Raw genomic sequence first — 17,986 nt, forward strand, 5'->3', positions numbered from 1 at the left:
CAAGCCCCAAATATATGTAAGGGTTGGTTTAAAGGGGTACTATATCCCCCATCCCCCCCAAAAAAAAAAAAAGATGTTATATATATATCTATATATATATATATATATCTGAAGTTATGCAATGTCTTATGTAATAAAAAAATGATATGCATACTGTCATCAATATGCAATAGTTGAGCTGATGATGTCACATTCTTAACTACTTTTCTCTTTTCTTACTACATGAAAACAAAATCATTTCTTATTTTCATACATTTGTGTAAAAGAGGTTTCCTCTAAGTTTCAGCAATATATCATTTTTTTTAATTCGGTAAATGAGTTTGGCCTAGACCAATCCTGTATTTACATTCTTGGAGGACAAAATTTAAGTAAACATAATTTCATCCATTAAAATACAAAAGAATGAAAAGCTCACTCATTGCATATTCATCAGAACGTATGCATGCATAAAGTACTGTCTGTTTCACCTAGTAATGTAAAACATTGATATGTGATCACATTTCTCTTCAAATTTTGATGAAAAGTTAACATTGTCTGCAGTCTATCTGTTCCAATCACATATATTTTTTTTAAGCCTGAGGTAAGTATAGAATAATATTGATAGAAAGTCAAAAAGGGGCCTAAGCTTTCGATCCTAGCAGAATCTTCGTCGGAGGCAAAATGGTCATTTGCCTCCGACGAAGATTCTGCTAGGATCGAAAGCTTAGGCCCCTTTTTGACTTTCTAATTTACTCCATTGGCTCTCTTTTATTAGATAAGCAGTTTTCAGCAGCTTCTTTTTGCCAATAATATTGATAATGACACTATTATTTGAGTGTCACCCAGGAAGAGGAAGTAATTAGGTCAACCATTGATTGTATGCTATATACCTGAAGCAGAATAGGCCCAAATATTGCAGAATCATGATTGGGATAGACCCTTGTCGACATTGAAAGCACATCTATTTTTCAGTTCCATGCTTATATTATTTTAGTTTCTATATCATCAATAGGACAAATATCAACCTTTGTTTCACAAATCAGCCGATGTCATCACCTTGATCCAATATACCTGGAATTTATTCACGCAATGGCTGATTCTTCATAATCTTTTTTTTTTCACTCCTCTATGGAATACGATGAAACCAATATATAAAATACAATCTTTCAAAAGTAAAGAAAAAATAATTTATTTATGATAAAACCCAGTTCATTCACGTTTGACCTAGACTTAGCTTGGAAACAATAATTCAATTATTCAATAATATTAATATCCAATAACTATATCAAGGGTATATCAAACAAGTTAAACCTAATTTCAATAAACACTTTCCATTTCCACTAAAGAACCACGGCAAAGAACCGTTATACAGAAAATAAAATATATCTGTTTTTGTTTCCAAGCTACTCTTGTTTGAGAACGTAAGGAAATTATAGATTTTTTTTTAATCCTGTAATCAGTCATATTCAATCGACACTGGTAGACCGGGAGGAGGTAGACAGCTGTTCGTCTTTCACATAGAAACACATTCAATTGTCAGTAGCTTTATAAAAATGGTTCTTTTATGTTTCATTTGGCTGCTTTTTAAATTAATTTAACCAGCTATTAAATGCCAGAGATCAGCGCCGCGAGGCACAGCATGCACACACTTGTATGATCGCGAGAGGCAATTAACCACGAGAGCGCGCGCTAATTCAAAGTGCGGGAAAATCAGTTCCGGTTATGACATTGTAGTAAAACTGAAAGTTAACCCGAACCTGCCGAAATTTAAAACTTTTAGAATGGCGCTCCTAGAAATGTGTGATAAAATTTTCGGAACACGAAATCTTTATGATGTCCTAAAGATTTCAAAGGAAGCATCAGCAAGTGAAGGTAAATATTATATGCATGTAAAAAGAATAGTTGAAGTTGATCGACAGTGCAGTCCCGTCGTGACAGTGCAGTGCAGTTTGCGCTTGACGCCGTGGCTTTAAGTTTCGGTACTCTATAGTATACTATAGCTACTCTCGTCTCTAGCGATAGCCCGACCAGTACCAGCTCAGAGACAGAGGCCAGAACCTGTGCGGAGCGCGGGGCGACCGCTTTCGAATTTCGTGAATGGTTCTGTGTGTGTTTGAGTTTTGTCAGACGTGTCAATCAGATATGATTATTTACGTCTGGGACCGACCTTAGTTTAAGTTTAATGTCACCATCCGAAAGACGTGACCAGGGCTCGAACCTCTGAATCAATTTGTAACTTTCCCACATATCTCGGATTACCGGCGCACGCAACAACGCCCAGTTCTGTTGACTCGAAATTGAATAGACTACGTTTATTGTTATATTTTACTTTGACCTGTTGACCAAGTGATAAGTTACATTAGACAGATAGTGAGATCACACTCACCATTGGATAGCTGACTTTCTGAGTACTTAATAGGACCCAACGCGTTGTATTGGACGGATCCATCTCCAACACCAGCCAAGTAACATCAGGCGTTCCGTAAGGCAGTGTCCTCGGGCCAATGCTCTTTCTCATCTTCATCAATGACCTGCCAGAGTATCTCTCCAACAACTCAACAGTAAGGCTCTTTGCTGATGATTGCATGGTTTATGCCAACGTCAAGACAGAGGAAGATGCCATTCGTCTCCAAGAGGACCTTGACTCCTTGGGAGCATGATTGGCTGATGGAATTCAATCCACAGAAGTGTCAAGTACTTCATGTCACAAATAAGCGCAAACCTATCATCAAGCCTTACTTCATCCATGGACAGACTATATCTGATAAAAATACAGCAAAGTATCTTGGAGTTGAGCTGCAGAGGAACCTCAGCTGGAATCAACATATAAATGCTGTAACCAAAAAGGCCAACTCCACATGTGCCTTCCTCCAGAGAAATATCCGGCCATGTCCAAGAAAGGTCAAGGAACTGTGCTACAAAGCTCTCCTGCAACCAATCATGGAGTATGCCAGCATAATATGGGACCCTCACACGCAAGCAAATATAAAAAAGCTTGAAATGGTGCAGCGACGCTATGCACGCTTCGTCTGTAATGACCACCGCAGAACAAGCAGTGTAGCAGCCATGCTGAAACAGCTCAAATGGCCAACTTTACAAGAGCGTAGGGCACAGGCCAAGGTGGTGATGATCTACTGTATTACCAACTCACTCATTGACATCCCACCTACCTTCCTCACTCCATCCACATCCATGCATAGAGGTCATTCTCAGAAGATCTTTGTTCCCTTTGCCAGAACACTTGTCTACCAGAGGAGCTTCTTCCCAGATTCTATAAGACTTTGGAACTCCCTCCCCAACAGCACAGTTAATTGTACCTCTCTACACATCTTTAAACAAGAGGTACAAAAGACCCAGCTCCGTTAATAACGGTGGTTGTTTTTACTTGCACGCCGTAAGCAATTTTTTATCGAATAATGTACATACACTTGCACGCTGCACTTCACCAGTACGACAATACACCAGACGGTGGACTGTACTGTTTCCAGAAGAAGAAGAAGAAGAGATCATGAGAGAGTCTGAGAATGAGATGAGTGAGAGCAACTAAGGCAAATTATTATTAATTAGTTTTTTTAAATCAATGTTTTGATTAACTCCCTTGACCCTTGTTTGAGGTTTCTTTGCAAAGTTCTGACTATTAGTTACAGTAAATGCCGTGGACAAAAAACACTAAACAGAAGACTAGTCTGCCATCAGACTTGCTAAATATTGGATCTACAATCACATAAGGCTTAATTTAGATGGAAATAGATCTAACCTTTTTTTTATACCGGTATTCATTTTTTTTTAAATCTGAAATTTGTCTACCGGCTACCTGATGTCCCGTAACCATAGCATAGGTTTAATCCATCGAAATGTAATACCATGAGGATCACTCGGAAGAGGAAGCATGACCCTACCAAATACACAATGATGGGAACTAGACTTGAAGAAAAAGAGAACATCCAGTACTTGGGAATCCAGCTCCAGCACAACCTTCGCTGGAACAAACAAACACAACATGCTACGACAAAAGCAACAAGGGTGCTGAACTTCTTTAAAGGGGAATCCAGCCTTTGCCAATAAGAAAGTTATAGCTGCTTTAAAATTGAGATCACTAATACTATGTAGATTTCAAATTGGCAACTGGGTAAGAAAATTATGACAAGGGGCAAGGACAACTTTCCTATAGGCCATGTACTTTATTATCAGGGATTTGTGGTTTTCTCCTAAGTGCCCATTCCCCTTGGGCAGTAATCTAAATATAACCCAGGTAGTATAATGTTTTATGTCCTCATGAAAGAAAAATATAATTTGAAATAAAACTTTTGGGAAAAATGACATTTTAGCCAAAATATGTATTGGAGCATATGGAAGAGTAGTCCTTGCCTTACATCACTATGACATCCCATATGCGGCCAATTTGAAGTCTCCATGGGTATAGTGATTACCAATATTTACAACTTTAAAACCTTCATAACTTTCTTGTTGTTTGTCCAATATCGTTCAAACTTTCACCTATCATCTTGTCTGATTTTTCTTTTCCTTATAAAAACAAGTTTTTATTTGGGTTGGATTCCCCTTTAAAATAAGCTAAGTTCAGCTTCAGTGACTAGCTTTAGATTAGATCTATACCAATATTTTCTTCATTAATTTTGTCCAAAATCAGCAAAAGTTCCATTATGTCCCTTCAACTAAAATTGAAAAAGAAAAATTAAGGTTGTGATAACCATGTGCTCACATTATTTGCGCCTTGGGCACCTAACAAGGTGGATATGTGCGCAATATGAATACCCTATATTATTATTATTATTCCTGTTTTTGTTTTCTTTACAGTGAAGAAGGGATACTACAAACAGTCGTTGAAAGTCCATCCTGACCGGGCAGCTGAAGAGGATAAAGAAGAGGCAACGGTCAAATTTCAAACATTGTCCAGGGTCTACACAGTCCTTTCAGACAAAGCTAGGAGAAATCTTTACGATGAATCAGGTAATGATCAATGTTTCTTTAAAGGAAACCAAAATCCAAGATGAGAAGCAATTTTATTGGAAAGGGTAAAATAAGAGGAACAATTTAAAACAAATTTCATCAAAATCGGTTGTGAAATAAGCAAGTTATGGACGTTTAAAAATTCTTGTTGTACTTTCTATGGGGATCCTCAAATTGGCAAACATGCTTTAAAATGGCTGATTTTGTGGACAACTCTCCATTTGTTTTTGTACACAATTTTTCAGATTTTCCCTATTATCTTTAAAATTGCATATTGCCTCATTCTGAGCATATATTATGGGAAACAGGGAAAATAAAATTCACACCACATATGTTAAGTTCAGGAGGAAGTGTTGTGAAATATGTAAAATAAAAGGGAAAATCTCATTTGGTTTCCTTTAAAAGGATAGATAAATCAGCAAAAATCTCAAATCATGGGGGAATTAGAGTCTTTACAGAATTTGCAAAAGGCTGATTAACTTGCACATTATAATCTGTCCGTCATGCAGGCCCGTTGGTTTAGTGTGATAAAAATTCAGTCCGTACAGATTCAACCGAAGTCGGGATTGTGATTTACTTGGTGTTTTCAAAGTTTTCAATATCCCCAAGTCCTAGACTTTTAGCAGGTCCCATTATTTTCATCCACAAATTTTGCACACCCCATCACAAATTCATGTTTCAAAGAAACCCCTGGGTCCTCGGTCCATTCAAATTTCTCTCTCTTGCTTCTCCAAGACAAATCATGGCAGACATACTGGCGCAGTTTATCTAACACTGGTACACTGCTCGTAATTCTCTTTGCGCAAACTTTGAAAGAGCGGGCAATAAATCATTTCACATGATTATTATCCCAAGCCAGGCAAGTTCCGAAATGTGCCTACTCCCCCCCCCCCCCCCCCCCCCATTGACTTGTCCCTTAAGCGCAGCTTTCAGGGAGTTCAGATTTGGCATTGTGTTTAAGGACATTCCACAGACAGTTAAAATGAAATCTGTGTCGTTTTCACCAAACTTTGCATAAGTCACTTTGGTTACATACAGATGCAAAAACATGAAAAAAAAATAATATAGGTTTATGTGCTTTATTGTTTTTCTATCAGACTTTGATATTTGCCAAATTGTCTCTCTGGTAAAATTATGCAATTTAAAGATTTCGGGCCTCTGTTAAACCTCGCACGAACACAACGTTGAGTTTGAATTTATTTATTTTATTGAAAAGCAATGTAGTAGATATAGCATTTTCCAGTTGAGTACAGAAATATTTATCAAAGATGGGGGAAATTATTTACACTGAGGTCCTTAATATGAACACTTGAATTCTACGTGTGAAGGATGTATGTTTGAATATGTGTTTCTTGGAGACAATTGTCATTGTCTGAAAAAGTGTAATTCTCTGAAAAAGTGTAATTCTCTTTACAATTTTAAAGTTTAATTGTATTAAGGGTTAGTCAAGGCAAGAGGTATACCAGATAACATTTTGCCAGTGAGCCTCCCCCTCTCCCCCCTTCCCCCTACACCATACAGACTTGTTTTGAAGATGCCCTGTTGAAGTATAAAAGTAGGGTTAATCCGTTGTTGTTTCTTGCCAATAAGAATGTTCCCATTTAAATGAGGAATGGTATGTTTTGCATTTGGTATTCTATTTCTGTCTGGCACCTTTTCATGAATTTACAAACATTTATTGAGATATTCTTTAATTTTTGATATGATTAGAGTGTGACACCTTTTTAAAGACACCATGCTTTTTGATTTGAGAAAAAAAAAATAGTTTAAGATTTAGTTACCAATTAGCATTAAAGCTGGATAATGAACAAGTCTGTAGTGAAGTTTGAACCTCTTGCATAAGATTTTTATGAAGTCAGTCTCAACATCTAGTAGCAGTGGTAGTAGGTAACATGGTTTTACTGCAATATCACATACTGCCTCGCATCTATGAGGGATTTTGATGATCGAAAATAAGGACGAGGTTAATCTCCCAGTTTTAAACAATCGCTTAAAGGAAATGATGATTAAATTGAATCATGTTCGACTGCAGCTTATTTCATAATTTCTGATAATGCTTTAATACCTTTGTTTCAGGTGAAGTCGATGATGAAATTGATACAGACCAGCAGAAGGATTGGGATGCTTACTGGAGGATTCTCTTTAAGAAGGTGGAAGTACGAGACATCCAAGAATTCGAAGAGAAATATAGAGGTACATGTATATACTATATGATACCTTCCTACCCCTCCCCCACCCCCTCCCCCTCCCAACTTCTATTATCCATCCCTCATTTTTTCCCTCTTTTGTATATTTTCTTTTGTTTTTTCTCTTCTCTATTATCTCTCTATATATGGACCTAATTGGGTTTGGGTGCTGTGTTTTTTTAAGGTAATTTGTAACCAGGGAGTTGTTAAGAAGGAGAGGAGTCTTGCTGCTTTCCTTTTACCCCCTGCACGACAGGACACTGTTGATTAGTTATGCGCTAACCCCGGGGGGGGGGGGCACTCGACCAAAAAAGTAGTGGGTATGTGCCGCGGGTGAGACAAAAAACTGGGGCCTTGGAGCGGGCTTATTGTAAAAAGGAGGGTCCTCGGAACGGGCTTCGGAACGACAAATGTTTGTGAAAACGGGGGTCCTTGGAACGGGTCGCCTGCGTGTGATTGCGTATTCATCTCTATGGAACGGGCATACGTGCATGCAGCTATAGCCCGGCGACACGGGCGCCGGGTGCGCTAGCGCAGATGTGATGGTCGGACAGCGCTCTGCGGCCGCTTTTCACCAAAACTGCGGCTCAGAACGGCAAAACGGAAAATATGCGAAGCTTTGGAGCGGATTTCTTTCTTCTTTTTTTCTCGATAAGAAGAAAATGCTATGCTTTGGAGCGGCTTTCTTTGTTCTTTTTCTCAATAAGACAAAAATGCTATGCTTTGGAACGAAAATTTGATTGTAAAAATGGGGGTCCCCTCCGCGGCACATACCCACTATGCATTATATACTGAGTGCCCCCCCCCCCCCCCGGGGCGCTAACCTGCATCCATAGAACGCATGAATAATAATTTCTTAAAACTCCCACATCAGAACATTGTATCTAGGCAACTCTTCGCTGTCCCTTTTAATAATTTCTTTTCAATGGTCAACAATAGTCAAATGTGTCGTGCATCTCATTAGTGAACGCAAACTAATTTCATACTATTTCTTCTGCAAAAATAATAAAATGGAAACAAGCTTAAGCAAAGTACTTTATATTGAAGATTTTAAATCATTGATTAAATGAGTGTATTAAAATGTCTGCAAATGACTGAAACATACATGTACTCAAATATTGTATTTTTTTAAGAAACTTATTTTCCTTTGATCGATTCACAAATAATGAGACGGACAAAGTGCTAAATTTGAGAACTTGTTTGGTCCTATTTCTGACACAAACCATTTATGAGCTTTATATTTATAATTCTTATTGCAATTAACCAATATATTTTATATATTCGAAAATTGGTACAGGGGTTCCAAAAAATCGCCTCAGCTTAAGAACGATGTGCATGCATGGAGGCTCTAAGCTGAGTGGAATGTTAAGAATCCCATTGTTATGCTTTAGAACCATCAATGAATTTTGCATAGATTACAAGAGTTACAGCTCTTTCTTAACAACTCCCTGCTATATAAATGGGGGCTTCAAATATGCCTAATAAAAGATAATTTATGTAACTGACATAGCAACACACCTGGCTCATTGCATAACCCATTTAAAATGCTTTGTTCCCTAGTTATGGCTTCCATAGAGCACCGAAGTCTTCTTTCACCCATTCTCTGCCCTGTCTAAAGTGATTTTTTTTTTTACATAGGAAAGAATTTCTCATGCCATTGATTCCTTGTTCGGGATCACTTCAATAATAGTATGTATTTGTGTGTGTATATGACATCTATTTGTTCCACACTAATCAGCTGATACATTGACACTATGTTACTATGTTTCTTAATACTGGTGTGCATTTATGAAACATGATTTGTATATGAAGTAGGGCTGATTCTCTGAAAGGGTAAGCAAATATGAAATAGTATTTGAAGTGTAAATTCTATAAGGACTTCATGAAGAAATAGTCTAATGGAGTGAAAGATAGACCCAGGCGATAGGTGATTTCAGGCCCAGTGTTGGTGTTGAGAGTGTGAAAATACTGAGGTCTAACACTGAGTTGGGTTTAGAAGGACGATAATGATCGCATTATTGAAAACTCATGATGTCATGCCTCTGTTCACTCAAGGGTTCATTACAATCCTGCCTGTGGGGAATCGATAGGTAGGACTATGGTATGCCAATTTAAAAAATCATTAAAATATCACTTTTCTGACCAAAAATACTAATTTCCATACAGTTGCAATTTATTTTTCATTAGTAACTTGGGACTTGGGAGTAATTTTTGTATTCACTAAAGCGCTCAAAAACTTGAATTTTGGGCATATTTTTGTGTGCGCCGTCTATTGGTTGAAAGTAATATGGCAAGACAATTGTCATTTTTTCAATCTCTATTTTTAATTAAGAAAAAATAATTTAAAAAATCAAATTTACTTAAAGAGCCAAGTTATATGATCAATAGCTGTAATGGAATTTTGACAGTGTCGAAAAATCAAGCATTTGTCCCAAAGAAAAAGAGAAAATAAGCCAAACATTGCCAACCTTATTTCACCACACAGGGAGTAGTAACAGAGAACAAGGTTATATCATAACCTTGTTCATAAAATGAGTGTCTTTTGTTGATCATCTTGACTCCACACAAGAAATATTAACTTTGAAAATGAAATCAGGGAGAGATTGAAGTAAAAATCCGATCAGTCAGAATGCAGAACCTAAAACCACTCAAGAATCAGAAAGAGTAAATTTTCTTGCTAATTGAAATGTATGAAGCTCTGATGCTTTGCTCACATATGAACTGATAAAGCTTATTTCAGCTTGGTGTTTCCTCCTGTTCATGAACTTGAGATAGTCTACACTTAATCAAACCAAATTTCTGTGTTATAAATGATAATAATAATGCACAATATTTATAAAGCACTTTTATGTTTCAAAGTGCTAAGAAGAGAAAAAGATGAAAGAAAGAATGTACAGCGCGTCCCAAAAAAAATGTCCCTCTGACATATGGGCTGAATTAATTCTAAAATGTGGTAGTATTCTCAAATAAATGTTCATGAGTAGAAAGCTCATTTCATGATCTAACTTCTATGAAAAATTTCTTTGGTCGCGCTTTAGCGGTTTTGAATACACACTCTGCTACGTAACAGTGGTGCATTTTAGCCCATTCCAAATTTGCAGTATTGATGCATTTCTGCATTGTCTATGGCATATTAAACCCCCATTTTTACATCCAGGATCTGAGCAGGGACATTCCCCTAATCATATCCAGGCTCATCAAATCATAAACTTGGGCATGTTCATGCAGAAGGACAAGAAACATACAAATTAAGTTTGTTTGATGATTGGTAAGGGGAATCAGTGCACCAACTTGGAAAGAAAATGTGAACGGTGGATGATAAAGGGGAATCCATAAGTTAATCACCCTTTGCGAAAAGGAACTTTACCAGAGAAAAAAATTGACTTTTTTCTTTTAAAAAGTTACATTGAATTAACTTAACCACAGTAGCTTATTAACTAAAAAAAAGTAATGAAAACAAAAATACAGTATTAGGCATGAAACAGACATGACCCGTGGTCTTAATTGTTGTGCATCTCCCGTTATCAAACATGAAATGAACTGTCAAATATTGTTTTTGCCCTTCTGAACATGCTCAAGGTTGTGATTTGATGAGCCTAGTTAGGTCATGGAGATTTCCCTTCCTTGGTCAGAATGTTAAAAGGGGGTTGATATGCTAGAAAGTGCAGAACACTCAGCAGTGCTGGATGCATGCAAACTTGGAATGGGCTGAAAAGCACCACTGTTACATAATAGACTGTGTATTCAAAACCACTGAAGCGAGGCCAGTGAAATTTTCATAGAATTTAGAACATGATATGAGCTTCCTAAATCCATACATTTCATTGAGAATGATTTTTATTTTTTGAAGTAATTTAGCCACATATCAGAGGGACATTTTTTGGGGGACGCGCTGTACAAGACATTCAGGGAAATAAACAACAAAGAATACGAATGTCAGAATCCATGACAATGGGTCATAGGATTGGGTCAGATGCATAAAAAAGTAGCAATTGCTTTTTCTAGGCTTTTGCTTGATTCCATATGCATAAAAATGAGCTAGCAAATGCTTTTGCTAGTAAGTTCAAGCAATCGATGACTGCTAGCATTTCCTTGACGATTAAGCTATTGTTAAAAAGCGTATGCGTAAAGCGAACATTTGGCTTGAGCGTTTAAGCACTTGCTTGGGTTTTTTCAAGCTCCATCAGAGCAGCTTGAGCGTTTGCTTGATCAGGGCCTTCACGTTTTTTAATCATGTTTATGCACCTGAGAGAGTACCCCAAGGTGTACCGTAGCCTACGTGTACATGTTTTCTTCTTAATAAGTGCAAACCAAATGTCAAATATATAAATTTTTCAAAAAGAAACAAGTTAGTTTGACACCACGTCTGAGGAAAAGATTTATAGGAAAGAAGCAGTAATTTGCAATGCCACACCTTTGCATTCAAGTACTGCCTATTCTGTGAGTCATGTTCGCACCAGCGTGCCATCGCTATTAGGGTTCAAGCACTAGCAAAGGGTTATGCATATGAAGTAAAGCAATTGCTGAAGCATGATCTTTTGCTTTGCTAGCTATTGTTTGTGCTTGAAGCAATTGCTACTTTTTATGCATCTGACCCAGTGAATTAGAAATACAATGTAGAACTAATTGAAAAATATAAAACTTAAATACAAAATGTCAGTATTTGAATCAATTCAATCCAATCAATACCGATAATTGAGATCATAAACTATTTAAAATACTAAGTACAATATGATTTACAAAATAGTATGTATCACTTCTAAATTCAGGTATTCAATTGTTTTTTCCTCCTGTACACATCAGGTTCTGCTGAGGAGCTTGACGATTTGAAAGCAGCGTATGTCGAATTTGAAGGTGACATGGAGGAGATTCTGGATAATGTCATGTGCAGTCGAGAGGAAGATGTTCCTAGGTTTACCAAGATCTTAAAGGGGTTGATCAAGAAAGGAGAAGTACCCGTGTTTGAAGAATTTGACAAGGTTTCAAAGAAGAAACAGAAAGCAAGACAGAAAAGAGTAAGTGGAATGGGCTATTTGATGTTGTGTGGTCTAGTGGTTAGAGCATTGGACTCATGGTTATGAGGTTGTGAGTTCAATTCTCCGCTCTGCCATTGTTTCCACTTTGATAAAAAGACCCGAGAGTACTTTCTGTCTATGAGGTCAGCCACTATGCTTGATTAACGTAGACGAGCTTGGCGTTATACCAGCAGAAAGCTCTCCTGTTGAGTTTCTACAGGAGTTACCATAACAGAAACAGAAATAGGTAATCACTATTATATATGTCTCACACTGTGTTGCATTTATGTTGTACAGAATGAGACAGAAACCTCTGGTAACTACAATATTTGAAGACAGAAATAACAAAATAAATATTTTCTAAGTTTTACCCAGTTTGTTGACTCAATCTTCCGTGCATATATGACGTGCATTTAAATATATATATATATATATTCAAAAGATCTGATAGGATCACAATCAAGGTTTCCATGGTAGTTACTTCATGTAGTTACAATAATGGCAAGGTTGCCATAATACATGTAGTTGTGACTCTTTATGAAATGGGGCCATTAACTATGCACGGGTTGGAAATAATTTCTTCTCCATGTGTGTTTGCCCCCTCCAGTATATTGTAACTGATATGATAGATGTTGAACAATGCTTTTGAAATGAATGTTTAATTGAATCTATAGGTCGCCCAGGAAGCAGAAGAAGCCGAAGAGCTAGCCGAGGAGCTTGGCTTGAACGGCAGTGGGGCGTCGGCTGGTGGCGACGGTGACGACGCCCTCAAGGCACTCATCCTGGGAAGGCAGAAAAGCCGAGAACAGCAGATGGACAGCCTCTTTGCAAACCTTGAGGCTAAGTACTGTCAACCTAAGAAAGGAAAGGGCAAGAAACAAAAGAGATAATGGATCCAGGATGGGTTTTTCTGCAAATGTGAACTGTTATTTGAAATACAGTGCTTCAATGTGGTCAAGGAATCTTCAAGTCATGGGAATATTATAGGCAAGCTGGTTGCTTCTACTTATAAAAACTTTTTTTTATGGGCCTTAGAGGCAGAGATACCATTCTTGGGGGGTTTTGCCTATTTTCAGACCCTGACAACTTCCCAGCTCAGATTTTCAGGCTTGTATAACATGTGAGCAGCCTCTTCAGAACCATCAATAAGTCACCCAAAATGAATTTTGAGAATTTTTTTGAGCTTGGTAACGCACATCATGAGCATTAAAATGATATATAACTATTTAAAATTAATCAACAATCACTTGACTGGATGTTGAAAAAATTCAGTAAAGAGCTTTGAAGAACAAGGAGAAAACAAAGTTGGAAGTTTGGAGTTCACTCAAGCATGGTGTACGTGCACTCTGTGCATTCTTGGTGAATATTCCAAGCAAAAAGAAGTGGTATCAAAGGAACTCTTGTATCTTTAATCTTGTGTCTTTAATTTAACTTTACAATTTCAAATGGTCAATATTTATGTATGTGCATGTATATATACCAAAAAAAATGAACTAAAATAATAGATTTTGAAAGTACATATATGTAGAAGAATTATTCTATCAAATAAGCTAATTTTCTCACTTTTACTTTTTGGAAACCAAACAACAATTTTGGCTATGTACAGAGAACCTTCCCTGGTGACATTATTTGTTTTGGGTGGCTGATCACATATTTTATATACAGCATATAACGGGGCTTTTTACTCGCTTGTTTTCAAGCCCAGTGAGGTATCCGGACTGGCAGTCTTGCCCAAGGGTCTTGTCTGCAGTTGAAATGACATCCATTGATTTCATCATATCCTTTGTATTGCTGTAAGAGATAATTGTCTTCCATATTGACGTGGCTACACATATGGATATAATGATTAAACTGAATTTGTGCAGATCAAAATGGTCAGGGTTTGATCAAGATGAAAGGACTTGTGTAATGTATGAACGTAGTATGCCAGATACCACCTGCTAAACAAAAATATTATATTTTGTGTATTATAAAGGGGGATTTTTTTTTGTAGCCAAAAGAATAATGTATATGCATATGGGCAGTTCCATAAAATGATCACCCTTTTTGTACGTCCGACCACCAATTTTTCTCAAGTCTCCACTTCCTAAACTGACCAAGTCATGGTCCTATGAGAACATTACAGACTGTCAAAAGAACAAGAAATCACAGACATAAAATTTCATCAAGGTTTCACATATATGGGGTCAGACGTACATATTTTATGGAATTGCCCATATATGCTACTACTTGTGATTTGGGAATCATCCTGATGGTCTTCTTGGCATCGACATATGCATACAAATTTACTTATTTACACCTTTATATTACAAGGAATATCAGGTCTTAGGACCCTAAATTGCATTTACTATGACATTACAGGTAGTGAATTATGTAGATTTTTATAGGGAATATACCATGCATGAGTGACATTAAAACGAGTCGTTGCATTGCACTTTTACATTGTAGTTTTTACGGCATACTTTGTGGTAATGTGAGAGTACAGATGTGAAAAAATAACGAGAAGCAAAAAAAAAAAAGAAGATAAATGAATACATGTGACATATAATAGGTGTCACATACCTCAGTACTACAAGAATGCAAACAATATTCATTTGACCCAACCTAAAAGTGTATGCATATGATTTGCCATAAAAAACTGATGCTAGGAAGGGCAATCACAGAACTTTCTTTGCTCAAAGTGGTAAGAAATATCACTTTACTTCTTTAACTATTTGAATAGTGAAGAAATTAGGGTTTGTTTTTTTTTGTTTTGTCTCAGGAGATGAATGAGATCTAGTCACAAGATGTGTCCATACATCTTGATTTGTTTCCACAATGAGGTGGTCAATATTCCGTTTGATGGTCAGATATGAAATTTCAGCTGTATTTCTAGAGAGAGTGATTTTCCGTTTCAAAAATTTGTCTTTTCGGTTTCTGAAAATCTGTAATTCCGCTTCAACTTGGATCTTAAAATGGAAATTCCATTTTGTCACTGAAAATGTACACAGCATAAACCTGAATTCCGTTTTGCAAAGGTGAATTCCATGAATTTTTACATGAAAAGTATAAGAACCAAACGGAATTTCCGTTTTATATACCGGTAAAACGGAAGATCACTGTCCCTATATTTCCCATCTTTTCGTAGTAAAAATTTGTCCCCTTGATTTAAATCCTCATTTTATGCATTTTTCTTCATTACTGCTATTTAACATGTGTGTATATTGAGAAATATTTATAGGTGTGACACCTTAAGTCAATTGACTGTAAATGATGTGGATCAATTCCCAGCCTTGGCTCTATGTCATAGAGAATACCTATTCCATTAGAAAGCACTATAGTCTGTATTGTGAAGTCTGGCTTAACTTAGGCCATTGTCTAAGCCTGTTAAAATTATGGGACGCCGAAAGTGTCAAAACTTTAGTTAACATTGTATTTTTGTAATATTTACAATGTTCTTTCATCATGCTTTATTTGAGAAGAAAACCAGTTTATTTATTATTCCCAGACAGTTCTGAATGGTTTAGTGTCAGGTGTGCTGATAAACTAGACCACTACTGGTTGAGATTTGTGTCACATGTGACTGCCAGTAGTTAAACTTCAACTTCAGACTAGAGTTTAATGAAAGCTGACTTCAGAATACGAGCCTTTACCTTGTGTCTGCCATGATGGCCAAGACTTTCTTAGAACATGAAATGGATTAAATGTAACAAGTCAGCCGATATGTCAGTGGAAAAATTATCTTACATTCTGCTACCAAAAAAACTTTGGTCTCTGTAATGTCATTTGTTCTGAAATTCTTAAAATAGACTAATTAATTTCTAATGTTAGGCATATTTTAATCTCTCAAATTGCAATATGAAAAACAATGCCCATGCAAACTGGAGTGGCTAATATTTGCCATTGTTTTTCAGATGTAGGTTTTGGAGGCATCAATATTTACTGTTTATGTATTGCAGTCATATCAGGAAGTCAAGAGCCAAATGACTCCATATCATCAACACAAAAGATTGGATAGCATTACAAAAAATATTCTGAAGTCTGGTTTGACTTAGGCCCCGGTCTCACTGGGTTAAAATTATGGGTAGCCAACATTTCAAAATTCTATTTGCATTCTGTATGTTTTATCTTTACTTTGATCTTTCCTCATGTTTTAATAATGAAGGGAACTATTTCAGTAATTGTTCCCAGTCAGATATGGATGATTTGAGTGTCAAATGAGCTAAAAGATTGAACTTGTAGAAATGTTTGAAACGCCTTTCACACTTGGCTATCTATAGTTCGACCACAATTTTAGACCAGATTTTGAATTAAACCCGACTTCAGATTAATGGCCTATAGGCTAAAAATCTTTTTGTTAAAAAAAAATTATGATATTACTGTGTGCCATTGTGCCTAACCTGACCCTATTCAAAGGATCCACTGTTGCATCTTATGTCATTTGTGATGTCATGCACTTGGTACAGGTAACTCTGCAAGTTACATTTGGGCTAAATTTTAGAATTCATTATTTTGCCAGGTGGATGATTCATAAAACTCTTTTTTTTTAAGTTACAGACAACTTTACCGATGACTGGAACATGTTTTTATGTGCTAAGTCAGCTGCATAGGGATATGTCAGATAGCGCAAGAGAGGGTCACAAGTTGTGCGTAAATTCATTTTTAACTTTCGAAGAGCTATGGGCATCTTTTCAGAAGTTAGTGCTCCGTCATTTAGTAGGAATCCCATGATAAGGATTATATGCGTCTATTCAGTGAAGTTTTCCTTGCAGTCCCCATGACTGATGATTTGTAATAAAAAGCCGCTTGCAGAATTCCTGCAGGAAAGACGTGGCTCTGACTTTTGAGAAGGTGCCTTATGAAACACCCACCTGGCTAGTTGATCAGTAAATAATGGCGTTTCACCTGTTTTTGGCTACTTGTATTTATTCTCGTACCAGTTTCCCTCTTTCATCCCCCACCCCTCTCTCACACCTACTCTTCTTTCCCCTCTTCCTCTCACTCTCCTTTCCCTTTCCTTTCTCTCTGTCTTCCTCTGAGCAAATGGAAATTAATCATCACCATCTTTATGGGTTTTACACTTGGTTGTGCAACCTCTGGTTACAATATATTTTCCACAAAATAGCGATGCATTTATGACAACCATTTATGAAAGCCTCTTTACAGTGCATCCCACAAAATAGGAAACTGAGAGTCTCAGCTTTTTAGTTCTTCTTGTCAACAGTTGTCAATGATTTATAGTCTTTCATTGATGTCATGAAATTTAGGGGTTTTTCTTCATGCATCACATAATATGAATAGTTCATCCATAGATGATCAAGAAGAAATTTAAATTTCAGTTTAGAAATTAAATGCTCAGAAAAATGTGTCTAATTTTTTTAATCATTCATTTTAAATTTATTGAATTCTAAGAGAGTAGTTTCACACATGAGTTTCTCCAAAATTATTTCCAACATGCCCAATTATTTGTAATCATCAGCGTGTGATCATGATTAATGTTGAGGGCGATATCTGACTCTAAAGACATATTTCCTCTTTTGAGGGATGCACTGTACATGTATACCTTAACCCCCATTTTCATACAGCCATCCAAAATAGAGTGAGCTTCATGGAATTCACATTCACATCGAAAAACATTATTAAACTAATTCTGCAAAGGAATGGAAAAAACTACCAATTCTCCTCGGATCCAAAATTTCTTATGATAAATGTAAGAAACAATCTAACTTTATCAAATTAATGTATACAAGTATCTAAACATATAGCATTGCCAGTTTGAAGTAACCTTTATTCTTATTTTGTAAATGCCATGATATATATTTTTTAATGTATTGCATCTCTTAACCCTAAAAGGACTGG

At 36.6% G+C, this 17,986-nt stretch overlaps 1 protein-coding gene across 1 annotated transcript; it reads left to right on the plus strand.

Moving 5' to 3' along the window:
• The first annotated feature begins 1,411 nt into the window (after nt 1–1,411).
• On the plus strand, nt 1,412–17,756 carry LOC129256522 (dnaJ homolog subfamily C member 9-like). The gene is made up of 5 exons (XM_054894705.2): nt 1,412–1,851; nt 4,795–4,947; nt 7,024–7,140; nt 11,937–12,148; nt 12,823–17,756. The coding sequence occupies exons 1-5, from the start codon at nt 1,761–1,763 to the stop codon at nt 13,036–13,038; spliced, it is 789 nt and encodes a 262-aa protein (XP_054750680.2). The 5' UTR covers nt 1,412–1,760; the 3' UTR covers nt 13,039–17,756.
• The last annotated feature ends 230 nt before the right edge of the window (nt 17,757–17,986 follow it).

This window comes from Lytechinus pictus, chromosome 3 (assembly GCF_037042905.1).
Source record: "Lytechinus pictus isolate F3 Inbred chromosome 3, Lp3.0, whole genome shotgun sequence".
NCBI classification, from domain to species: domain Eukaryota; kingdom Metazoa; phylum Echinodermata; class Echinoidea; order Temnopleuroida; family Toxopneustidae; genus Lytechinus; species Lytechinus pictus.